At 53.4% G+C, this 25,215-nt stretch overlaps 2 protein-coding genes across 5 annotated transcripts; both read right to left on the reverse strand.

Moving 5' to 3' along the window:
• Nucleotides 1–91: 91 nt before the first annotated feature.
• Nucleotides 92–9,762, reverse strand: LOC128818360 (solute carrier family 2, facilitated glucose transporter member 5-like). Of its 2 annotated transcripts, XM_053997629.1 has the most exons (13): nucleotides 9,080–9,762; nucleotides 8,455–8,584; nucleotides 6,782–6,880; nucleotides 6,255–6,415; nucleotides 5,651–5,775; nucleotides 3,734–3,886; nucleotides 3,525–3,650; nucleotides 3,057–3,244; nucleotides 2,583–2,693; nucleotides 2,206–2,307; nucleotides 1,751–1,826; nucleotides 1,362–1,489; nucleotides 92–740 (listed from the first exon to the last, which is right to left on the reverse strand). In XM_053997629.1, exons 2-13 carry the CDS (start codon nucleotides 8,509–8,511, stop codon nucleotides 513–515), a joined length of 1,554 nt encoding a protein of 517 aa, XP_053853604.1. In that variant the 5' UTR covers nucleotides 8,512–8,584; nucleotides 9,080–9,762; the 3' UTR covers nucleotides 92–512. The 2 variants fall into 2 exon arrangements, with proteins under 2 accessions (XP_053853604.1, XP_053853605.1); XM_053997630.1 differs by lacking the exon at nucleotides 8,455–8,584.
• Nucleotides 9,763–9,914: 152 nt separating this feature from the next.
• On the reverse strand, nucleotides 9,915–21,832 carry GPR157 (G protein-coupled receptor 157). 3 transcript variants are annotated; one of them, XM_053997813.1, is made up of 6 exons: nucleotides 21,417–21,832; nucleotides 16,719–16,844; nucleotides 16,060–16,273; nucleotides 14,606–14,800; nucleotides 13,890–14,170; nucleotides 9,915–11,687 (listed from the first exon to the last, which is right to left on the reverse strand). In XM_053997813.1, exons 1-5 carry the CDS (start codon nucleotides 21,791–21,793, stop codon nucleotides 13,925–13,927), a joined length of 1,158 nt encoding a protein of 385 aa, XP_053853788.1. In that variant the 5' UTR covers nucleotides 21,794–21,832; the 3' UTR covers nucleotides 9,915–11,687; nucleotides 13,890–13,924. The 3 variants fall into 3 exon arrangements, with proteins under 3 accessions (XP_053853788.1, XP_053853790.1, XP_053853789.1); XM_053997814.1 differs by lacking the exon at nucleotides 9,915–11,687 and adding an exon at nucleotides 12,445–12,471; XM_053997815.1 differs by lacking the exon at nucleotides 16,719–16,844.
• Nucleotides 21,833–25,215: the final 3,383 nt, after the last annotated feature.

The following is a 25,215-nucleotide window of genomic DNA, read 5'->3' on the forward strand; positions in this document are numbered from 1 at the left end:
TATATATAAACTGATTTTCTAAGGTTAAAGTAAATCATGTAAAGGATTCTCCATCTACTACACAAAATCCATGCCAAGCTGCTCAACAATTCTGCTTTTTTCAAAACAGAGGGCAGCACACTGCTATACCAAATTGAATTTAATTTCCCCTTGCTGGACCCTCAAACACACAAGTGACATTTCCTCAGAGGAGTTTAGTGCACTCCTTGCACACGACTGCCCCACACCCAGCCCAAGGGCTGCCGTGTCCCCCGGGATGTGCCACCAGGACACCAGGGACACACATCAGCTCGTGCCATCGGCTACTTGGTCACAGAACTGGGCTGGCTGAGGACATTTCCTTTTCCTTGGAACAAGAAGAGGACTTGGCAGCATTAGGTTTGCAGTTGGATTTGATCTTAAATGTCTTTTCCAGCCTTAAGAGTTCTGTGCTTGTCAGATCAGCATCAAAGGAGGAATCCCTGTATTTGTTTTCCTGCTGAACAGATCCTGTCAGGCCAAACACAGCTGGGTCACATCTCACTGCTGGAGAGCGATTTCTTCTCTTCCTGCCTGCTCAGGGGGTAGGAATCTTTAAGCTCTTTGCTTTCCTGAACCTCCACTTTGTTCCTCTTGGCCATGATCCTGTTGATTTCCATGAAGGTTTTATTCTTGGTCTCAGGAACAATGAAGAAGATGTAAAGCATGGTGGCGACGCAGATGGCACAGAAGATGAGGAAGCTGTAGGGCCCCAGCCCTGCCTAGGGCAGTGACAGGAGAGAGCAGGGGTCAGGGCAACATTCCAGCTGGGAGTTACCTGCTCTGGCCCTGCTGCACCCGGCACTGGCTGTGGAAACAGCCACGGCGAGGTGCTCATGTTTTAACCTGAACAACTCAAAGTTGGGGTGGTTTTAGATTCTGTCTTCTCAAACCACCACCACGGGTTTACTGGAAACTTACTGGGAAAGGAGGGTGAGGGTCTGCTCTGTAACTCAAATGAAACTCAGGTTAAAGTCAGGGACTGCAGCAGTTTATGGGTCACTGCTGCTGGGGGCAGTTTAACCGGGCACCCACATTTCAGAACCTAAAATTGTCCCCTCGAGGCACATCCTGCAGTGGAAGATGGGGAATTTACCATCTTCTCCAAGTTCCTGAGCTCAGGATAAGACCTGGCAATCAAACTGCTTTCTTTTAAAGCCTGTGCAACAGCCAGGTGTGATGAGAAAATGCTGAGGAGCATCATTCTCTTGCCCTTGACGCAATCCCTCACACAGGTTTTGGGAACCAACAAGTGCATTTACACTCCTCAAAGGCTCTCTGTAAGAACACAGGGTGAAGAGGCCGATGTGCAGCCCAGGTTTTGCCCCGTGGTGGGTTCTTACCTCCATGTAGAGGAACACCAGCCCCACGGTGAAGTTGCTCAGCCAGTGCACAGAGCCCCCCACCATGAACGCCGCGGGTCGGGACGACTGCAGGAACATCTCCGTGATCATCACAGCAGGAATGGGACCTGCAAGGCAGCTGCAGGTGAGGAAACCCCAAAGGCAATCCCCTCACTCTGAATCCCTAATCAGGCTGCTCATTTCAGTGGCAGACAGCGGATTCAACTACCAGTAAATCAAACACGGATTAAATTTAAAGGAAAAAACGGGGCAATTAAATGACTTGCACAGGGCATGGCCACACAGAGATGAAATTCAGCCTCCCTGGGTGAGCTCCACAAAGGTTTTGGTTGGAAACTGAAGACAGCACCTGAGCTGTGGGCACTTACTGGGTCCAAGGGCGTGTCCAATGATGTAGGCAATGACACAGACTATGCTGAGGTAGGACATCCAGGGGACAGTGGTCTGCGAGGATTGAGTCACAGGTTAGGGGTGCTTCCTGTCTGAACATCACCAGCACACTAAGGCACTGCTCACAGGAAGATCTGAAGGCATTCAAAGGCAGCGTGACCCTTCAGAGCCATAATGAGACACAGAAAGGACAGCCTGGGTGTGGCCCTTGCTGCCAAAGGGATGCAGCAGGAACTGGGACCGTGACATCCTGGGAGGAGCATCCAGGCAAGCAGGATCACAGCCTTTCTTTGAGGCAGATATGCAACTACACAGACTTCCTTGCTGTCCCCTCCTCCCCAGGGTGTAGAAGCATCCCCAAAATTTTCCAATGGCCTGTTCCCTGGAAAGCCCAGAAATCATGGGAGGGACCAGCTGAGCCACTCATGCGTACCTGGAGATTGAGGGCCAGAGTTAAGATTGCACAGGAGGCAGAGCACAGCACAAAGCCAGCCAGGAGAAGGATCCTCCTCCCCAGGGATTCCACAATGAAAACCTGGAAGAGACAGGAGAGGAGGAGACACCAGGGGCTCAGCAGCTGTTGCAGATGTTTTTGTCCAAGGGACACCACAGGGCATCTGTAGTGGAAAACATCTCCCAGTGTGTGCCAATAACGCTCCAGTGGAAGGTTTTTGGGGTGAGATGATCTTTAAGGTCCCTCCCAACCCAAACCATTCTGTGACTGTAGGATTCCATGAGCACAACCTGATTTAAACAGGGCGAGGGGAGAGCAGGGAAGTGAGAGCTCAGAGAGCCCCAGCACAGACTCACAGCCAGCAGAGTCATGACGACGTTGATGGCACCTATTGACACGGTGACATACTGGATGCTGCTGCTGTGCACCCCTGCTGACTCGAAGATTCTGTCTGCGTAGTAGAAGACCTGCAGCAGAACCACAGCTGTGTTAATACAGGCCCGAGGCAGAACATGGGCATCCCCCTTTTGGCTGCTTTAAATCCCAGCACTGGTGCACAGAAGCCTGAGGATGGGATTTGTCCATTTCTGGAGACGCTGGTTTGGATCTGGGCACAAGCACTTTGCTCTAAAAACACTCCAGTGATCATTAACAGGGCAGCTGACCCTGCACCTTGTCCGTGGATGGGGTGCTGGCCAGGGCTGAGCCACCCCCGTGTGACATGTGCTGGGTGAAGGGGCACTCCCAGGTGTGTGTCCTGTGCCAGCACTGCCCCCGTCACCCCTCTGAAGTTCCAGCCCTTGTTTGTACCCCGGGCCTTCCCCACTCACCCCATTGACCCCCGAGAGCTGCTGGCCTGCCATCATGACGATGATGGAGATGAGCTGCCACCTCAGGCCCCTGAAGGTGAACAGGCTGAGCACAGAGAACTGCCCTTCCTCCTTCTCGGACCGGTTCTCCTGGTACATCTCTTGTATCTCATCATCCACGTCCTCCCAGCCCCTCAGCCTCTGCAGAGCTGGTGGGGAGAGCACAGGGAGCTACGAGCCCCAGGTCTACAGAGAGCTGTCCTGCTTCAGAGCAGGACAGAGCAGCGTGTGACCCTGGGCAGCCGTGGCTCCGTGCTGGGCACCTGGGGATCCACACACCCCAGGTGAAAGGGAAAGGAGCAGTGCCCCGAGAATCCCACCCTCCAGCAGCACATCAGTGGAGAATTTCCCAGCCTCGTGCTGTCAGCAGTGTCCCTCAGCAGATCCACCCTGTCCCACCTGCCCTCCCATGGGAGGAGGGGACTGTACCTCTCCGTGCCTGCTCTTCGTTGCCCTTTTGGATGAGCAGGTATCTGGGACTCTCGGGGAAAAAGGGCAATGTCAGGAGCTGGATCAGGGACGGGATCCCAGTGAGCCCCAGCAGCACAGGCCACCCTGCAGCAAGGTCACCACGTCAGCTGAGAGAGAGAAATCCTCCCCTGGGGAGCCCACAGAGAGATCCTGAGCCAGAGCCTCACCTTCAGCATTCCCAAGGATGCTGCTGAGACCAAGGATCTGAGCTGCAAGGATGCCAATGGTGATGAAGAGCTGTGGGACCACCCCAATAGCTCCTCTCAGGTTTTTGGGGGACATTTCTCCAAGGAACATAGGAACCACATTGGAAGCCAGACCTAGAAGTTAAAAGAACAGTGTTAGACATGCAGCTCAGCCTCCAGCAAGCTGCTGATCTCCCACGTGCAACAGAAGAGATTCCTGATGAACCACAGGATGCACAGAAACTTCACACTCAGACCCTCCTGCTCTGAGTGTCTGGGTTATCAGCTGCTGGGCAGCAAAGCACTTTTGGAGTCTGACAGGATTAGCCTGCCGTGCCTACAGAGCCAGCAGCTGATTTGGGGGTGTCTTGGTTTGAGTGTTCAGGGTTCACCCTCCTGAATGCAGCTTTCTCCCAGCAGGCTCTGCCAGGAACAGCACAAGGCACACAAAGAAAAACTGTGCTGCTTCAGGATTGGAAACAAACTCCAAGTATAAGAGAGGAAGTTTTTGCTTCCTCTCAAACAAGAAGACAAGTCAGTATCCAAACACGCTGATGTGAAAGTGGAAGGAAATGACTTTGTGTTGGCTTTTAAAACTTCCCTGCTCACTAAGGCCGTGCTCAGAGCTTTGCTGCTCTGTGATGTCTTGCAGGTGGCTTGCTGGAATAGGTATTTATGCTCCAATAGGGCACCAGGGACACGGGTTATTTTTAGGAACATTCTAGGGCTGCCCACAGTGACCCCAGCGAGCTGCCAGCTCCTGTGCTTACGCTGGAAATCCTGGCAGCTCCCAAACTCCTGGAATCAAATGACCACGGGGAACTCTTACCTGACATTTCTAGAGTCCCTAGGCTTCAGGAGCCGTGTGTTACAAAGGTGATCAGGCTGATTTTTGAAAGCTAAAAGGCCAAAAAGGCACAGAAACAAGTGCCACCAGTGCCAGAGGGTGCCACTCACTGGGATCCTCCCCAGGCACAGTTCAGGCCAGCCTGAGAAGGACAAGCCAGGGCAGCCAGGCTGGACTTGCTTGTTGGTTATAAATAACTGCAAAGAGGGATCACATTTAACAAGACCCTTGGCATTTATTCCAAGCTCCAGTGCTGAGAGCAGCTGCCAGCTTTAAGGGAGTCAAAAGCCAAAGTAAAACCATTGGATTAAAAAAAAATGAAGAACAAGAAACTGGCTCAGGAAAGCAACTTGATCTGTACATGCAGCAATTACAATTGGTGAGGCAGGAAATTTGTTTTTACAAGCTACCCCAGCTCATTAACAAACCATGGAGTGTGCCAGTCTCACCAGCCCAAAGCCAATTAATTGAGCCTAAATGCTCTTAGGACCCTTCTAGACCTGGCTGTGCTCGGGGCACCCAGCATGGTTCTGTTCTGTTCCTGCAGCTCCAATGCAGCCACTCACACCAGGAACACACAGATATCCTTGGCTTCCATCTACCTCTGCAGGAAATCCAGTGGCTCTGAGCCCTTTGCTCTCCCTTTTAACATTTCTTTTCTCCTGCAGGAAGAACAGTCAGTTCCAGGGCTGGATTATTGGATCTGGCAATGCTTTTGATGGATTATTCTGGTTATGTGAAAAAGAAAAGAAGTAGACTATCTGCTTTAAGTTGTCTGGGAAAACAGATTATCCTCAGCAGGTTTGGAGCTGCAGTGCCCAGCAGATGTTTATTGCTGCATTTACAGACACACATCTCCTCCCTGCAGCTTAAATTCCAGTCCCAGGGCCATTATCTCCCCAAGATCTTTAGTACTTCTGCACCAGGCTAAAGCACAGCCTCGTCATGCAGATCCCAAAACGTGATACCTGTGAGAGCTTCTGTTGGGAGAATAAAAACACCTTTACACAGCCAAAGAAATATTTATTGCTCTCCCTTTACCATCCACTTACCAGCAAATATTCCCATGACAACCCGGGAAAGGATGATTACTTCAAAGGTTTTTGCCAGCTCTGAGGTTCCCATAAGGATTGCAGCAGCGATGGAAAAGAGGTTATTTATCAGCAAAGTGCCCTTTCTGCAAAGTAACAGGAGAAGAGGTAGATTCAGCTGGGCATTTCTAAGTTGCAGAAAGATCCCCTGTGTGCCATGCTGTCCAAAACTCAAATTAATCATCATGCCAAACACTGCTCAAGGAGGAAATGGCAATTGCCACATTTTTTCTGCAGGCAATGAAGGCTTCCAGAAAGAAGTGAAGTTTCTCAGGAAACCTGAGCAGCAGAAGCTGGGCCTGATCTGAGACCCCAGGACTTTCTTTCCCCACTGGCTCAGTGCCCAGCCCACATCCTTGGCCATACCAGAACCCCATAAATTCTTTCACTGGGGAGACAACTCTTGTGGCTGAGCCCAGCAGCTCCCCCTCATCCCACCTGCTTTAGCCTCAGGTGTGTGGGGGAATTTCAGGCTGCTGAAGGGCTGGGCAAGGTGCAGTGACATGAGATAAATGCTCTCTGCTCCCAGAGTGAGGGCAGGAGCTCAGACTGGGCTCTCGCTTACCGACCACAGTTGTTGACCATAGGCCACACCATGAGTGACCCAAAGAGGCCACCCAGAGGGAACATGGACACAGTGAGAGACCAGAGCAGCGTCTGGAAGCCTCTGTCCATGGGCACTCCAGTCCTGTCCAGGTAGGTTCTGTTGTAAAAGTCTTGCATGTACTGGCAGGAAACACAAAGCAGATTTGGCACAGTGAGAACGGTTCTCGTGCTCTGAGGGTTAGATAACAACAGCTGCCATAAAGCTCTGCCATAAAACAACTGTCCTGAGAAAAAACCGGAATGGGTGAACTGGGAAATGAATGCAAGAGAGGGATGGAGAAGCCTGGCGTGGAGAAGGATGGAGAAGCCTGTGTTCCTACAGGCTGTCCTGCCCTTCAGGATGTGCCTGGCATCCAGAGCTCGTCTGTCCCGGGCACAGAGAGAGGACAAGCCCGTGCCCACAAGCACCCACAAAGCACATTTAATTTCCAGAATCTTACATCTGCCTCGCTCTGCTCTAACCCCCTCCAGGCTGGGGCCACTCACCGGGGCAGGAGAGTTGATCACAGACACGTTGTAGCCGTACTGGAAGGAAGATCCAAAGGCAGAAATCAGAGCTACCAGGGCCAGGGGAAGTGTCATTTTCTGCAGAGGGAGAGAAAAAACCCTGAACACCACCTTGGAAGTGGGTCTGGCTCTTAGGCATTAATACCATTCAGTAAAAACAAAGAAATACACAAAGTCTTGCTTTCTGTGTTTTTGCCTTCATTTTGCTGCATGTAGAAGCCCAATGGGTTGTTTCCATTACAACTCATTTTGTTCTGCTTGATATGCCCACAGTCATTAGAGTAATTCACTCTGCTCTGCTGGTATTGATGAATCATTTGGATGATTAATTTTTTTCTCAAGTTACCATTCTTAAAACACCATCCTGCAGGGAAAGAGGTTGTATGCAATTATTCCTTTTCAATGTGCAAATTGGGCAGTGGAATAACACAGGATATTGGCACAGGAAAGCTTTAAAAATAAGTGATTTTTTGCATCAAGTGGCAAGATCTCTTTCCTGTTTGTTTTTTCTTCCTCTGCACTTTGGGATAGGGCTATTTATGGATCTAACTGATTGCCACTGAAGCCAATTAGGACTTATCCAGGCAACCCCCAGAGTGCTTGGCTGTGGGGTACAAGAGCTGCACTTTGCACCAGAACTGAGGAGGGGAATTGCCATCTGGAGCGGGATCAACACCCCGTTGTGGGCACATATTCCCCGGCGTCACAAACAACCAAAACCACTCTCTTTCCCCAACAGTTTAGCTGCCCTTCAGCCCCCGGGCTGTGTTGACAGAGCTGGGTTGTTGGGGTTTTGTTTGGCTGGGTTTTATAGCTCACTAATGCATCTCACTGCTGCTACATCAATAAAGTCATTTTTCATTTTCATCTCGTTTGCTGCCACCATTACCAGCCTTAATGGCCTTAATGTCTGCGAGGGTTTCCGTCCCAGCACTCAGAGGGCTCTGTCATTTCCCTAATTGAACATTTGTCCAAATAGCTGCTGGTGTTTCCTTCTATTCCTCAGAATCTCTGGCAGCTCAGCTCCAGGGATCTGCAGAGTTTAAGGTGTTACAGGAGATCGAAATTCAGGTCTATCTCAGCCGAAGCATTGGAAGGAAGCTCGGGCTTCCAGGTCCGTTTTCTGGGAGGAGACTGCTGACATTCTCTCATTGGTGAAGAAAAGCAGCTGCCTTGCTCTCATTAACCAAATCCCAGGAGCTCAAAAGAGCCACTGGTGTTAATTATTGACATCCAGCACTTTCAAGAAAACCTCTGGCACTCCCCAGCAGTGCGTTGTGCAAGACTCCCCAAACACTGCTGTGAAAGGCAGCCCCATCCAGAAGCATCTGCAGCCTAAAACTGATTGGAAAATGGGAAAGAAAACACACACAGAAGGGGAAAGTCCCACAGAGGGGGAAAGTCCCACAGAGGGGGAAAGTGCCACAGAGGGGGAAAGTGCCACAGAGGGGGAAAGTGCCACAGAAGTTATGGGGTGGGAGAGCTGCAGACAATCACTTGGTGCAACACTACACTGCAGACAGACTGGGCTCAAGAACAGAAACATCTCAGCCCAAAAGATCAGGGTCTTTCCTCTCTTTACAGGTACCCACAGGAGGGTTTATCCTGTATCCCTGTGGGACACTCAGGCTGGCAGCAGGCAGCACACTCACCCCCTTGGCACCTTGGCCGCCCTCGGAGCTGTCCTGCTTCCCTCCTTTCAGCTCCATGCCGGTGTGTGAATCACAGATGCTGAGCACAGCTTCTTCCAGTCACGGCAGCCACGGGGGGCATGGAAACGCCCTGCACAGCAAAACCCCTTCTGTGACTCTCCCAAACCCTTCCAATCAGTGACAGGCTCTGTCAGACGGGGTAAGGCACTGTGATCCATCATCCCCTTCCCTCTGCCTGTCTCTCCCACGGCTGCAATTTCATTTTCTTCCAACTCTGTTGCCAGTGCCAGATGTTCTTTTACCAGATCCTGTCTCAAACAGAGGTGCTGCCCAGTGAGAGGCTCGTCTCTCCAAGGAGAAGAGGCAGACTTTCACCAAAGTTGGTAAAATGAGCCAATTTCCCCCCGATACCTGGACATACGGACAAGGAGAGTCCATGGAGCTGCAGCTGCTGGGCACGGGGGGTGGCACAGCCAGAGGCACTGCCCGGGGGCTGTGCTGGCATCAGGGAACACGGGCAGCAGCCCTGGCAACAGAGGGTGTTTGCCCCGAGCCACAGCAGTGCAGCTGAAGCCCCTTAATCCCCCTGCAGACAAAGTGGCCAAAATGCTGCTCCTTGTCCTACCTTGCAGGGACCAGCTGGCTCAGGCACTCCAGCACTCCTCAGAGCTCATCCTCCCAGAGCTGCGGCCGTGTCTCTTCCAGAGCACCTGAGTTCCTTTCCCTCTCCATGCACCACGTGCTGCTGGCTCTCTGTTAACCTCCTCTGTTATGGGATTGCTCCAGGAGCCCAGGACCTGGTTAATCATCCACTACAACTCCAGAGTTTATCAGAGAAATGCAAAGTTCATAGGCGGCCCCAGCGGCCGCATAAACTAGAACAAAACCTGCTCTTTATTGGTCTGTCTATTTTTATCAGCCAGTTGAGAATGAAGGCATCTCTTGAGCAACACCTCTTCTCCACGTGTCTGCTGGCTGGCTGCAGCATCTCCTCCTCCACGTGGAAGCAGCATGCCCTGAAGCAGGAGGAAGAGCAGAGCCCTGTTGCTCTCAGTGTGGAGGAATTCAGTCCCCAGACTCCTTGGCTTTTCTCTTTTATTGCATTTCTTTTCAGTGAACAGCCTGAAGGCACTGTTCCCAGGTGTCCTGGTGGGGATCACGCTCCTGTGTCACAGCCCACAGCTCACTCAGCAGCTCCTGCTGTCCTCACCCTTACAGATCTTAAGCCAAGAGGGAAAATTCTGCCCCAGAGTTGGGGAAACTGCAAAGAGGACAAATTTCCATCATGGAATTCCAGTCCTTTAAAAGCAGTATCACCCTCTGGCAGCTCTTGGCAGAATAACAGCTGCTCTGACACTCAGCAAATACAGGGAAGGAGAATTCTCTATCATGGTCTTTAAACTCTGTTCCTCAACTGAAGAAATAATCTTGAAACATGCAGGAATCAAAGAGAACACACATGTTTGCCATCAAAACCCCTTCATCAGAGTAGATATTTGCTTATGGCAGCAGAACAGTTGGAATACTTTCCAAACACAGCAGGAGTGTGGCAACAACATCTCTGTGGTTGTAATTGGCACCGGGATGATCTTGGAAGAGGTTGGTGAAGGGAGACAGGATGGTAAATCAACTGCTTGGATTTTCAAAGCAATTGCAGGGGTGTGACATCTTCAGCAGCTGGGATGCTGTTGGACTTGGCAAAGGACAGAGCCAGGAACGAGCAAAGAGCTGATTTTACAGGCATTTTACAAGCACGTTTTCCATTTCAGCTGCAGCACATCCCAAGTTTTACATCTGCTCTTCACCCCAGAGCATGTGTGCCTGGAGACTTCCACTCTGCTCCGTGTCCCCCCTGCCCTCACCCAGCTCATGGCAAGAGTTCCCCTGCAGGGAACGTGTGCAGGGATTTATCCACCCTCAGCCTAATGATCTGTGCTCAAGGCTGGATCCTATCATACCTTGATATCTTTGGGGGGAAAAAATGATTAATAGGGCAAACTTAGTTTGCAGGACAGTAAATGTGCTGGAGAACGTCAGTGGTGAGCTCTAAAATGTGAAGTTTGAGCAGGAGCTGGCAGCCAGCCCTGCTGCAGGGTGCCCACCCTGAGGAGACATCCCTCAGAATATATCCACGAGTGACACCTTCTCACCTGCATTTTGGGAAGGAATTGCATGTTCAGGCAAAGCTAATTCAGTGTTCTGGGCCCCGGAGCGACAACGGGACTTTAGGTGAGACAAGGATTTCAGAAATTAATGGTTTGCCTAAAAATAAGCTGTACACAGACCCTGATTTATCAGCTTCCAAATGGCTTCCAATCAGACACGGAGAGGGAGATTTGAGTCTGATCCCCAGCAGTAGGAAGGACTCTGCAGGGAACAGCAGCAGAGCTGGGGCTCTGGGACCAAGAGCCAGACGAGATCCTGTTTGTGCTGCACAAATGCAATGCTGGGCATGTCCTGGTAAAGAAACTGAGCTTTATTTTGTAAAAGTTGGAGAAAATACTTTAAAAAACGAGCAAGTGAGGAGCTGTGAATGAGGTAAAACGTTATCTCCAAATGGCACACAAAGCCCCAGCCCTCCCCAGTCTGACCCAGCAGGCCCAAGGCACAGACAAAGCCCAGGAGCTCTGAGCCAGGCACTGTCCTGCTGCTGGCAGGGGCTGTCCCTGCTGGAGCCTGGGGCACATCCCCACATCCCTGAGCACCAAGGGAGCCTGCAGGGCTCTGATTCCCTCAGGAGAGCCCCACTCTGCCACCACAAACCCCAGTGGTGACAGCCCCTAAACACCACGGAGGGGTAAACATCCAGAGGCACCATCCATCAGCACCACAAAATAAATATTATTTTGTCCCTGTTCAAGTGAAGAACAGAGCCAGGCTGGAGCCCCCGGGAGGGCTCCCACACCACGAGTGAAAGCCATGCCCAGGCCAGTCCTTCCAGCAGCTCCTGGAGGTCTCCTGGCCCCGGGGTTTGTTCAGCTCAGAACTCACCACGCACTGGCCTCGGCAGGCAGAAAAGAGAGACCCCAAACAAATGTTCAGATTCCCAGCAGAGGCAGAGGGAAGGAGCGGAGATAAACTGGAGTGCAGTCTGTTCCAGAGGATCCTGACACGGCTGAGGAGCAGAGGCTGCGGGGTGAGTGAGGAACGGGACCTGTCCAGGGCTCAGCCTCTCCAGCGCCGCTTTCCCCGGGCTGCAGCTCCCTCTGTGGGGCTGTGCCACCACCCTGCACCTGCAGGAACAGTGACAGTCACTGCAGGGCTGTGCCACCACCCTGCACCTGCAGGAACAGTGACAGTCACTGCAGGGCTGTGCCACCACCCTGCACCTGCAGGAACAGTGACAGTCACACTGCAGGGCTGTGCCACCACCCTGCACCTGCAGGAACAGTGACAGTCACACTGCAGGGCTGTGCCACCACCCTGCACCTGCAGGAACAGTGACAGTCACACTGTGGGGCTGTGCCACCACCCTGCACCTGCAGGAAAAGTGACAGTCACTGCAGGGCTGTGCCACCACCCTGCACCTGCAGGAACAGTGACAGTCACTGCAGGGCTGTGCCACCACCCTGCACCTGCAGGAACAGTGACAGTCACACTGTGGGGCTGTGCCACCACCCTGCACCTGCAGGAACAGTGACAGTCACTGCAGGGCTGTGCCACCACCCTGCACCTGCAGGAACAGTGACAGTCACTGCAGGGCTGTGCCACCACCCTGCACCTGCAGGAACAGTGACAGTCACACTGTGGGGCTGTGCCACCACCCTGCACCTGCAGGAACAGTGACAGTCACTGCAGGGCTGTGCCACCACCCTGCACCTGCAGGAACAGTGACAGTCACTGCAGGGCTGTGCCACCAGCCTGCACCTGCAGGAACAGTGACAGTCACACTGCAGGGCTGTGCCACCACCCTGCACCTGCAGGAACAGTGACAGTCACACTGTGGGGCTGTGCCACCACCCTGCACCTGCAGGAACAGTGACAGTCACACTGTGGGGCTGTGCCACCACCCTGCACCTGCAGGAACAGTGACAGTCACACTGCAGGGCTGTGCCACCACCCTGTAACTGCAGGAACAGTGACAGTCACTGCAGGGCTGTGCCACCACCCTGTAGCTGTGTGCAGTGTGACAGTCACAGCCCTGGAGCTGGAAATGCAACCCTGGCCCATTCCTCCAAAAACATCTCTCAAAGCTCTTTCCATTTCTGTAATGGAAAAAGGCGAACTGAGGACATGGAATCTGTTTTGATTTTTTTTTTTTTTTTTTTTTGGTGTTGTTTTTTCGGCTGTTTTGTCTTCCTTTAAGCCAAGTTGGTGACAATTCTACTTTCTCTCTTCAGGGCTGGCTCCAAAAACACCTGAACACAGCACGATGCTAAGTCTCATAAAATTTAAACATTTCTACCCTACCTTTCTGCAAAAAGTTTAACACATCTCCTCTTTCCAAGCCTTGTGGGACTCACAAGAGGTTGAGCTATCAAGGTTGCTATTTAGCTTTCAGAAGTTTCTAAAAGCCTTTTGAAAGGAGAAAAAACAACTCTTGAAATCATCTATGGCACAGATAAGATGCTTCCATCTTCCTTTCAAAGGCTCCAGGGAGGCTGAAGAGCAGAGCCATTCTGCAGCCCCATGAAATGGGCTCACGAGTGTTTACACAGCCTGGGCACATTAGGGTTTAAATATACTAATATAATTATAAAGTGAATGCCAAGGCTTCAGGAAAGAACAGGAGTCACCTCTGCCCACAGAGGCATCGCCTTGTGGGGAGAACTTGGGGCACCAAACATCTGATCTGTGCAGTGCTGACGAAATGTGTGTGCACGTGGCACTTCACACTAAAAAGAGCCACCAGTTCCTCCTCAGCTCTGCCTGGTGCCCCGCTCCTGTGGGCCAGACAGCCCTGCAGCCCAGTTCCTCCTTTCACAGGCACTTCTGTAAACGGTTTGGGAGCGTGATGGGGCTGCAGAGTCAGACAGGGAACCCCAGAGCAGCAGCAGAACCCCCTGTGACTGCCCCTTGTCCCTGTCCCCTGTGACTGCCCCCTTGTCTGTGCCCCCGTCCCTGCTCCCTGTCCCTGTCCCCTGTCCCTGTCCCCTGTCCCTGTCCCTGCTCCCTGTCCCTGTCCCCTGTGACTGCTCCCTTGTCCCTGTCCCCTGTGACTGCCCCTGTCCCTGTCCCCTGTCCCTGTTCCCTGTCCCTGCCCCCTGTCCCTGTCCCCTGTCCCCTGTGACTGCCCCCTTGTCCCTGTCCCCTGTCCCTGTCCCCTGTCCCCTGTGACTGCCCCCTTGTCCCTGTCCCCTGTGACTGCTCCCTGTCCCTGCTCCCTGTCCCTGTCCCCTGTCCCCTGTGACTGCTCCCTGTCCCTGCTCCCAGCCCTCCCATGGGTGCACAGGCAGGGGCACAGACAGGAGGAAAGGCTCACTCTGGAATTTTACCATGAGAGAAGGAATCAGCAGCAGCCAGGGCCAGCTCAGGTGCTGGGGAGCAGCGGCTTCGTCTGCCCGGGGCCAGGCACGTCCTTGTCCTTGTCCTTGTCCCTGTCCCTGTCCCCGTGGGGCTGCGGGCGCTGCCAGGAGCTGGGGGACCCCTGGCCAGCCCAGGCCAGCTCGCCACAGTGGCCACAGCAGAGCAGGGCCAGCAGCCGGGCCCGCACCACCCGCGTGCACAGCACGAACATGATGCAGTTGGCTCCTCCTTGGAACGTGTTCCCAATTCCCTGCAAGGGCAGGAAAGGAATCACCCAGGGCTGCTCCCACAGGCACGCCCAGAGAACAGCAAGCACCGGGTCAGAGAAAAATGAGCTGGTTTTTTTCCCCAAGAAGCACCCGAAAGCAGACCGGGGGGCTGCTGTGTGCAGGGCAGGCGCAGGCTGAGCCCTGCTGCGGGACGGACACGCAACATTCCCGCAGTGTTTGGTGTCACCCCGTCCTTCCCTGCCAGTGCAGCTTTCCTCTGCAGCCACTAGATGCTGCTGCAACAGCTCCTGCTGCATTTCTGTCTCTGCTGCAGCGCTGCTGCCGCCCAGGCAGCACCTGAGGGCAGCAGGCGCTCTTGCAACGCTCCGTCCCACCAGGAAAAGGTACCGGGAGCACCAAATCGGACCTGCCCAGCCCAGGCGGCCCCCGGGATGCAGCTCCCGGCAAACACTCACGTGCAGGACAACCAGGACGGAGTTCTGCACGGCGGGGGAGCCGCAGAGGGTCAGGACGAAGCGCACCGTGCTCCAGATGCGGAGGAAGATGAAGATGACGGGGATGAGGATCAGCTTCTTGTCTGCCACGCTGGCGCGGGGCTGCAGGGCAGGGGCTCCGGGCAGGATGGGGCGATACTCGGAGAGCGCGGCGTGCTGCAGGAGGGGGGACAGGGACGGGCACGGGGGCCTGAGCAGGAGCCCGCAGACATGGGACAGCTCCAGGGCTCCTTCCCAGAGCAAAGGAGTCCCTCAGGAGGGGAGTGAAGAGCAGCAGCCACGCTCTGCCTTTGGGAACGCCAACATTCCTGCTGAAGGCAAGCAGCGGCACTGCTCCCTGTGCTGCCCTAAAGCCGAGGGGACAACGGGGCCAGCTGCCCCCAGCAGTGCCCCCAGCAGTGCCCCCAGCAGTGGGGAGGGACAGCAGCGTGCCCGGCATTCCCTGGCAGAGGCAGGAGCCCGGCTCAGGTTTCCAGGAGGTCACGCTGCTCTCTCTGCCCGGGCTGGGACATCGTGTCCTGCCTGCTGCGCGCCAGGTGATGCTGACAGGCACCAGCAAACCCTCCCCAGCTCTGCTTCCCTTCCCTTCCCTTCCCTTCCCTTCCCTTCCCTTCCCTTCCCTTCCCTTCCCTTCCCTTCCCTTCCCTTCCCTTCCCTTCCCTTCCCAGGACGCTCGGGGCTGCTGAGAATCGCCTGATTCTTCCAAATCATCTGCAGGATCCTGCCCTAACCAGGGCTGTGCTCATCCCCACCAGCACCACAGCTGCACCACAAGCAGAGGCAGAAATTTCCAGAAGGACGTCTACCCACACGTGGGGCTTTTTTTTCCCTAACCCAGCTCAGAGAGAAAAGGAATCTCTGGGTGCAGCTCCTTCTGCCACTCTCATCTGGATTTGTCTGTTGTGCAAATGCTGTCCTAGATGTCTGGATTCTGTGAGTTCACACAGAACAGCAGCAACTGAAGCTCTGAATTCCAACCCCTGCTAGGACAGGGAGTCTCCTGTATGGTGCCCAGAGCCATCCAGTGCCTGGACTCCCAAATGGAGCTTTGAGCTGCCAGTACAAAATGACATTCACAAACACAAACTATCACTGGAGACACTAAAAGGACTGAGGCTTGAGAATTCCAATCTTGGTACAAGTGGAACTGCAGAAAACTGATTAAAGCTGAATTTGTCCTTCACATTCTGTTTCAATTCTTACTGTAGCATTTCCCTCATGAACATCCCACAACCCCTGCTCATTTTCAAAGGGCTTTTGCATCCTGCTTGTGCTCAGTCACTGTGTGACGGTGCTGCTGGATCAGGGCACTGCTTCTCCCAGGGACATTTCAGTGTCACGAAGCACCTCCTGCCTGAACAAGGAGCAAGAAATGCAGAGCGTGGGGGGATGGAATCACCCAGCAAAATACTCACTGCTCTGTTAATGTGCTTCTTGATGAGGATGTAGAGCACTGGCAGGGTGACATAGGCCAGGATCTCCCAGACCTTCCCCGTCAGCAGCATCCACAGCAGCCGATCCTCAGCATCCAGGTTGACCCAGCACCAGCCCACAGAAACATTGGAGGCGTCGTAGCCAATCTTCTTCAGAGCCACAGCGGCCACCGTGATGGCCAGGGGGACACCCCAGCTGAGGGGGGACACAGAGAATGGGGTTAAGCCAGGAACACCCTCAGCTGAGCCCCCCACACCTCAGGAAATGGGTGGCAGACCCAGGGATTCTCCCCCAGACAGGATTCCAGCGCTTATCCCAGACCAGCAGCACTGCTGCACCAGGTGAGGGCAAGTGGCCAGCAGGCTCTGGGCAGTGAATGATCCAGGACTGCAAATCCACCTCCTGGGGACCCACGGTGGGAGTGTGAGCCCAGCCCTGAGGGCAGAGGTGCAGGGACGTGCTGCACGCTCAGGGTGCAGCCAGGGCAGCAGGACCATCCCACCTCCTGCCCTTCTCCACTCCCTCCTGGACACAGGGAGGTGGAGGATTTGCCAAGGCCAGGGCATTGTAAAATGTGATTTTCCTGCAGGACCCAGCCAGCTGATCCCGAGCTTTCGGAGCACAAGCAGCCAAGTCCCACCTTCTGATTCCAAAGTGAAACTCTGCACACAAAGCAATCCACAGCTTCATTCTGCCACTGGTTTGTTTGTTTGCTTTGCTTTTAAGTGGAGATGTAGTCAGTATTTTGGGAGCAACAATATGGTTTCTGAAGGACAAAGAGCCAGGGAAAAGTACTGGTAGTAACAGCAAAAAGCTAAGAAAGCAAAGAGGAGCCACATCCACATAACTTGGACCTGTGACTTTGGCTTCTCACTTGATGGCAGAGGCAAATACAGGGAAGCCTTTAGAAGAAAAATAACTGTGATGACACACTTGAATGAAGTCACTCAGCAGCTTGGGCTGCCCACAAGAAACCATGAGGAAGAAGAGAGAAATCCCACCAGCCCAAACAAAAATTCCACCCCAAGAGTGCCCTGCCTGCAGCTGAGGGTGTCACCTGCCCTCCCCACGGCCGCCCCGCAGAGAGGGGCAGGGGCTCGGGCTGGGCTTCCAGCACAACCCTCCTGCTCTCCTCAGGTGCACAGAAACAAATCCACGACTGCCTTGCTCTCGTACAGCCTTCCACTGACAGCCTGGAGCAGCTGCAGGGAGCATGGAAAGGATCTTGCCCCCAAAAATCAGGCACCAGACCAGGTGGGCAAACAGCAGTTGCCTTGACCAGATTATCTGAAACTCCACAGCCCAACTGTAGAACCAGAGATAATCCCATGATATTAGATTTCAAAAATGCCCCATTTCCTACTCTTAAATAATGTCTGGATTCACCTACTCACAAAATAAACAAATACAAATATAAGGCTGTAGAAAAACTTAGGGTCAACTCTCCAGCCCGTTTAGAACATTTTGTCTCAGGGTTCAGCTCAGAACAGGCAGTGCTATTCCAAGCCAGTGCTGTTATTTAAGGACAGTTGTGCTGCAGGAAGCCCTCCCCACTCTGTTATCAGAGCAGACTTCTATAAACATCCCAAACGTCACCACCACCATGAAAGTTTCCACACAATTCAGGAGTCCTTTTGGTAAAACGGGTGATTTCTCAGAAAACAACTGCAAATGCAAAGATATTCCATTCTCAGCACTCCTGCAAGAACTGAGCACTAAGGTAGAGAATTCAAGAGAAATGGCACTTCCTTAAAGAAACCATGTAAAGGCATGAAGGCAGCAAGAAAAAGGAACTGGATTAAGAAACTAATTTGCCTAAATAATGATCTCATCAGTGAGCTGAAACTGCAAAAGAATGACGATAAAACCAGGTCAAATTATGGTGTGTGGATGTCAGACAGGACAGTGTAAGTACAGGCAGAGAGGCCACAGGGGGAAATAACTCACCCCTGAGAAAGGGACTTAAAAACCTTCAGGAGATAACTGGTGAAAGGAAGAATAAAACTGCTGCATTAACAGGAATTAATCTTCACTGGAACAGCCTTCTGGGATCAGATGGATATTTACCACTAACACCAGGCAAAAGGATTACCAACAAAGTGAAATTAGAGAGGACCCAGGAAGGAACCAGACATTTCTGTGAAGTTCAGCTCCATTTCAGCAGGCTGGAAAGGAGAACTGAGACTGGTGATTCAGTTGCTCTTCAGAGCTCCAAAGTGAGAGATTCAGGAGGGCTGCCAAATGTCAATGCTTTTAGTGAACCAGGAGAGTGGAGGAACTGAAGAATCAGGACAGATCATCACCCAAGGTGTGTGTAAGGACTGGAATCAAAAGGATCCAAGATAACAGAGAAGCAGCAATATTCCTCTGAGCCCCAAAGAGCAATTTGGTAGGCTGGGCCTCTCCACAGCACACCTGGATGCAAACTGTGGGAGAGAAGGGAAGATGACTCCTCCTTCCTGCAAAAAGGCTGGAAATCCACCCTGTAACACAGACACAGCAGTACTTACTCCTCCAATACAGCTCCTGGTGATCTAGGAATAAAAAAATCATCCCACCCAGCAGATCTTTGCACAGCCACACCAAAACAAGGCGAGGTGAGCACCCTTCAGCTCCAGCAGTGTTCAGCTCGACTTGCCCTGGTTTTCTGGGGTCACATTGCCCAATAACCACATTTTGATTTATGCTGCACAGCTTTTCCCCCCCAGAGGCTCTCACAGGCAGGTGCTTTGCTGTCACCTGCCTGCACAGGTTAGACAAGGAGCCATCCTGCAGGCAGTTCCTTCTGAGGACAGGAATTTTTACTCTGTGAGTAGGGAAAAATCAGGCTCCTGGATATCCCAGGCAGGTCCAGGAAGGAGCTCTGAGCACACATTGTAACCAGAACTCCAAATCTGCCCAAATTCAATCCTGCAGGAGGCAGCCCATGAAGGAGTGAGATGAGCAGTGCAGTAGTGCATGGAAGGACCCCAGGCACTCCATGGACATGAACAGATATGCATGGTTATAAATGTGTGTATATATATATAAAAAAACCCATATATTTTAGTATATAAGCATGCATATGTTATAGATTTTTTAAAAGTAAGTATATTTATGGTTATAATGATCTGCACAGCCTGATCATGAAATGGAAACCCTTCAAATGTTGTCAGCAATTGGTATCAAAAGCCAAGCAGGAAACAATCCCAAGGTGGGCTCTGTCTGGTCCATTCCTCACCCCGAGTTTGGATCAACTTCTCTCACAACAAAGGTGATGTTTTCCAACCAGATGACACCTGACACTTGGAAATTCAGAAGCAGTGAGGCAGCCTGGCCCTTTGCACGCTGGATGCCAGAACTCACATTTTGCAGCTACGTCAGTGTTTCCAAAGCTGGCTGTGGGCTTGTTTTCAAAGCTCATCTGAGCTCAACAGGTTTAAAACCAAAGCAGAGGCTGCAGCTCTCCAGCCTAGAATTGGTGGATGTGTTACCACAGGCATCCCTGTGGCACAAACCTGTCCGACGGGTCTGATCCACTGTGACATCCTCATTTCCCTCAGGAAAATTCCAGGCTCTGACTTCCAACATATATTTAGTCAGCTCCATCTCCAAGCATTATGCCCAGAATTTAATTTCTCAGGTAACTACAAAAGTGCAGGGAAGGAAAGCAGGATGATGTGTCACGAGGGGATGGGCAGAGAACACGTCCTCACTTGTTGTCTCTGGCTTTTCAGACACATCATAAATCAGAGGCAGCTTTGAACACTGGCTCTGCACAGAACAGGAGGCATTTACAAAGCAGAACCTGATCACAGGTGCTCAACAGCCTTTAAATAGAGCAGATGGTGCTGATCAATAGCAAGGACTGAAGATGGCATTTCATTTTTATTGTAAAGAACCAAAAATAAACGGAACAAATTCACCCAGAAGCAGCTCAGTCTGAGCACCTCTCCCCCCGTGTCAGGGGTCAGAGCAATCTCTCTCCCAGGACTTTTACAGTTTTTAGGGAGTGCACAGATTGCAGCCAGCACAGTTTCAGTGGCTCTGATTTCACTCCACACTTGGTATCTGACAAGGCTGAGGAGCACTAAACCAGATGGAGAAACTGAAGCACAGACAAGAGCCACACAAGCAATTAGCAGGCGGGAAAATTACAACTGGGCCAGATTTGCCCGAGCTCTTTGATGTGCCTGATGGAGCCAGAATGCCCAGGAAGGAGTCAGACTTGGATTTTATATCCATTAAGCAACACGTGGCTCTTTACCAGCACCCTGTCCTCAGCACAGCTCTCAGAGTGCAACTCTCCATTTACTGGAGATGGAATAACAGAAATGCTCCTCCAGTGCCTCTTGTCCCAGCTTCAGCACCACCCTGCTGTGCCCAGGGCCATGTGCAGCCCCCTCAGCTCCTCACACAGCCCCTGCTGCCACGCAGCAATTCCAGCAGGGCAGGAGCTGAAGTTCAAAGACACTCCAAGTCCCTCTGGTCCATCCTCACCTGGACTCAGCTCTACTGCAATCATCTGCCAAACGAAAAGGTGTCAAATATTTGACTAAGAAACCAAAGAAAATCCTCTACTTGTCCTGAGGGTTTTTTTTCCCCCCTCTTAAACCAGATCGCTCCTCTTATAATTTATTGCAAAAGCTTGGCAACACGGGGGACTAAAGGATCACTGCTTTGCTCGGCGTGGACGTAGCACATGATTCCACAAGCTCCAATTGCATAATGAAAGCTTTTACTGAACATGATGTGGAAAATCAGTGCCCTAAATAGCAGAAACTGAGACATAAAGCTACACTGTGGACTGGTTTGTCTTGCTTACAATCAAACATGCCACAACAACCTCCAGAGTGCTGCTCTAGCAGTTTCATCACTTGTGGGCAACATTTTCCTGTGAGTATGGAATCACAGCAACCTGCCTGGGCAGAGGGGAAGGATCCACAGACCAGGCTGACAGGGAAGTTGGGGACCTGTGGAAACAGATCCCAAACACGGAAGCTTGGGCAGCAGCAGGCAGGTATCACAGACACAAGGTTTGTTTTGTTATTTCTAGAACATCAGAGCAGACTGCGGGGAAAGCAGAAGCCAGGATTTTCAGCCATTAGAACTTGCCAGAGATTTTTCTAAGTGACCTTGAACAAAAAAAACTTCAACTTTTCCACGTCTCCAACTCTTCACTTGCGAAGGGAAAGGGGGAACAAGCAGGGTCGGTTAGTTAAAAGACAGCAAAACCCCTGTTCAAGAGGAGCCCGAGGGGAAGAAGAGGAGAAGGCAAGCCCAGAGACTCAAGCGACGCCCGAGGCTCCATCACCGAGCAGGGTGGGGGTGCCTGGGGGTCCCAGCACACAGCACCCACCTCACGGCGTGGAAGCCCCAGAGCAAGCCCGTGCCCGTGGGCGAGCCCCTGACGATGGTCAGGTACAGGTAGAGGGCGATGGCCATGGTCCAGAAGAAGGAGCTGGTGTTGGCGAAGGTGGACAGGGCGCCCTGCAGGACGCAGTCCCACGAGGTGCGCTCGAAGTCCCGCAGCACCCCGTAGAAGTAGGAGAGGGCCGAGAGCAGGTCGGCCAGGGACAGGTGGAGCAGCAGCTGCCGCGGCCGCGTCCGCAGCTCCGGCCACTGCGCGTGGGTGCAGAGCAGCAGCGCGGAGCCCGCGCAGGACAGCGCGCACGACAGCAGCACGGCCCCGCGCTCCGCGGCCAACAGCCGCGTGGGGGGCAGCGGGGCGGGCATGGCCCGGGGGACAAGGGACAGCGGGGACAGCGGGGGGACAGCGGGGGGACAGCGGGGGACAGCGGGGGGACAGCGGGGGACAGCGGGGGGACAGCGGGATGGAGCGGGGGGACAGCGGGGGGCAGCGGGATGGAGCGGGGGGACAGCGGGGGGACAGCGGGGGGACAGCGGGATGGAGCGGGGGGACAGCGGGGGGACAGCGGGGGGACAGTGGGATGGAGCGGGGGGACAGCGGGGGGACAGCGGGGGGACAGCGGGGGGACAGCGGGGGGGCAGCGGGATGGAGCGGGGGGGACAGCGGGGGGGACAGCGGGATGGAGCGGGGGGACAGCGGGGGGACAGCGGGATGGAGCGGGGGGACAGCGGGATGGAGCGGGGGGACAGCGGGGGGACAGCGGGATGGAGCGGGGGGACAGCGGGGGGACAGCGGGGGGACAGCGGGGGGGACAGCGGGGGGACAGCGGGGGGCAGCGGGATGGAGCGGGGGGACAGCGGGGGACAGCGGGGGGACAGCGGGGGGACAGCGGGGGGACAGCGGGATGGAGCGGGGGGACAGCGGGGGACAGCGGGGGGACAGCGGTGGACAGCGGGGGGGACAGCGGGGGGGACAGCGGGGAGACAGCGGGGGGCAGCGGGATGGAGTGGGGGGACAGCGGGGAGACAGCGGGGGGACAGCGGGATGGAGCGGGGGGACAAGCGGGGGGACAGCGGAGAGAAGCGAGGGGACAGAGCGATGCAGCCCCGCGGGACGGGCGCGCTCTGCCGGAGTGACCGGCCCGCGCTGGCCGGAGCGCTCTGTCCGCAGTGGCCGGAGCGCTCTGTCCGCAGTGGCCGGAGCGCTCTGTCCGCAGTGGCCGGAGCGCTCTGTCCGCAGTGGCCGGAGCCCGGCACCGGCCGGGAAGGCAGCGCAGCAGCCGCAGGAGAGCCCCGGGAGCGGCGGGGCCCGGCCCGCCCCCGCCGTCATGTGAGGCCGGCCCGGCCCCCTCGCTGCCGAGGGAATCCCCACCGGGACCGGGACCAGGACCGGGATCAGGACCGGGACCGGGAGCCGCTCCCGCCGGGGCGCTCGGAGCGCACCCACCGCGGCCCCGCAGCCCGGAAAATCCTTTTCCCCTTTTTTTCCTTTCAATCAAAAAAGCCGCCCTGGCCGGCGGGAGCAGCGCGGCAGCAGGGAGCGAGACAGGAACAAACCCCTGGGCTGCTGCTGTCTCCTTCCTTCCCTATGGACACCTCCTTCCCCGAGGACAGCACACAGCTCTCCCTGCTGAGCCACAGCCACCGGGATTTAGACACAGATTTATACACAAGCTGCTGCCTTTGGGAACAAGATCTTCTTTCAAGGTACCTTAATTGCCACGCGGTTAAACTTCAGTCAAGCAGCCTTTACTTTTTTTGGAATTTATTTTGGAGCATGATGCCTCCTGCATGTTCCTTATAGGAAAAAGGAAGCTGCAGCAACTTCCATGTGCCCCACACACAATCTGATACCATCTGACCCCTCAAAAAAACCCCACGAGACAAAGCTTTGTCAAGGCTGCATTCCCAGTTGTTGCTCTTACACATTCTTGGCTTCCTCCTTGTTCCCTGGTTTCCCTTTTCCCCACTTTTATAACAAGCCCCACCTACCACAGACATCCAGACAAACCACGTCAGCAAACACCCTGCCCGGTGAGAGCTGCTTTTATTTTGGGTGATGGATGTGGCTCCACAACACAGCTTAATTAAGTCTTGCCAGATAGGGAACCAAGACAAATCCAGAATTTGCATTTCCACTGACTTGTGGCTGTGATTCTGATATTCCTTTCCCCTCAGTTCTAAAAAAAAAGACTCCTCAGGTCATCATAAATTGTTGAAATAAAAACCAGAGAAATGGATCTTTGCCTCAACAATCAGAAACAGGACAGGCAGAGGATTTTCTGTTTTCAGGATTTCTGAAAACCCCTGTTTTCTAAAATAGGGGTATGGGAAGTTTGCACACAGAAGTCACCACTCAACAGCAGGCCATACTCAGAGTTTGTGCTTCAAAACTGAGCGACAAAAGGCAAAGAATTCTTACTGAAGATTCCCATCACCTTCCCCTTTCTCAGCACCTCCACGTGCAAGACTCTCAGCATCCCTGTGGCATTCCTGTCACCTGATGTTGTCTCCTCCTCACTGCAGGGCAGGGGAGCAGCTGTCTGTTCCTCCTCCAGCCCCAAGGAATCTGCAGCTGCCCAGGGAACAGGAATATTTGGAGAGTGCCCAAAGACACATCTCAATTCAAAGGCAGCATTGTCTATAGCCCAGGAACAAAAGTCTAAAGAAGTGGCTTGTCATATAGCAATGCAACAATGAAAATTCTCCTTTCAGAATTTCACCTTCAGATGCTTTTTACAGCATAGGGAGATAAAGCAACATGGTATTTGGTGAAAAGACACAGAAAATCTTTTTTAATGACTGGAATTCACCCCACCAACTACTAAAAGAGCTTTCTGACACACAGGCTGCACTCTGCATCTTATAAAGCACTGGGTGAGCTGTAACTACATAAATTTACCTCCACTGTGAGACAGAAGGTACTGATATAACCTTCAAATTATTTTTTTTCATGGCTTCAAGAAGAAGTTTTTACTTTGCCTTTGCAGCTGGGTAGGAAGCTGGGCTGAGGCACAGCTCTCCATTAGCTGGGAACGTGTGCCTTGGGGCTTTTAAGTGAAGATTAGGAGCTGAGACCCCACAGCACCTCTGCATATCACAGACAGTGCCTTCACAGGGCCTGCTGCTCTCCTGGATCTAGTGCCACACCAGCGAGACACTTTCATCAGAGATGAAGACACTCCATGGGAGAAGCACATCAGCAGAAGTTCTGCTCTGGCTCTGTTTTACTGCCCTGAAATGCTCAAAGCCAGCTCTGGGCTGGCCAGGGAGGAGAGCCCGGGCTTCTCCTGAGCCATTACCACATCCCAGCCTCTGCACCGTTTATTTTGTTCCTGACAGCTGAGCCAAGAGAGCCCGAGCTGCCTTCCCCCCTCTCACCTGAAGGCAGGGATGGATCGACAGCCCTGACCCCAGTGCCAGCACAGCCAGTGTCCCCAGCAGCCCAGCACCCACAAGAGGTCACTGCTGGCCCAGGCACCGGGATTCTTGCTCTCCCATCACCAGCTCCTCCCCGCCTCTGACAGAGGCAGGAGCCTCTAACAGCAGCCAAGGGGCCTTGGTCACCTTTTTCTGTACCTGCATCACTCCCTCAGCTCAGCAGTACTTTCAGGTGGGAGCCTGGAAAAGGAGGTGAGTCCAGTTTCATTGAACCCGTTAAAAAAAAAAAAAGTTAAAAAGCAGATGAGCACTGCAATAACCAGAACCCCTCAATGTCTGAGTTCTCAAACACCACACAGCTGATTCCAGCCAAGGAAGCCAGGACAACTGCCTCTTACACTCCTTAG

This window comes from Vidua macroura, chromosome 23, assembly GCF_024509145.1.
Source record: "Vidua macroura isolate BioBank_ID:100142 chromosome 23, ASM2450914v1, whole genome shotgun sequence".
Taxonomy (NCBI): domain Eukaryota; kingdom Metazoa; phylum Chordata; class Aves; order Passeriformes; family Viduidae; genus Vidua; species Vidua macroura.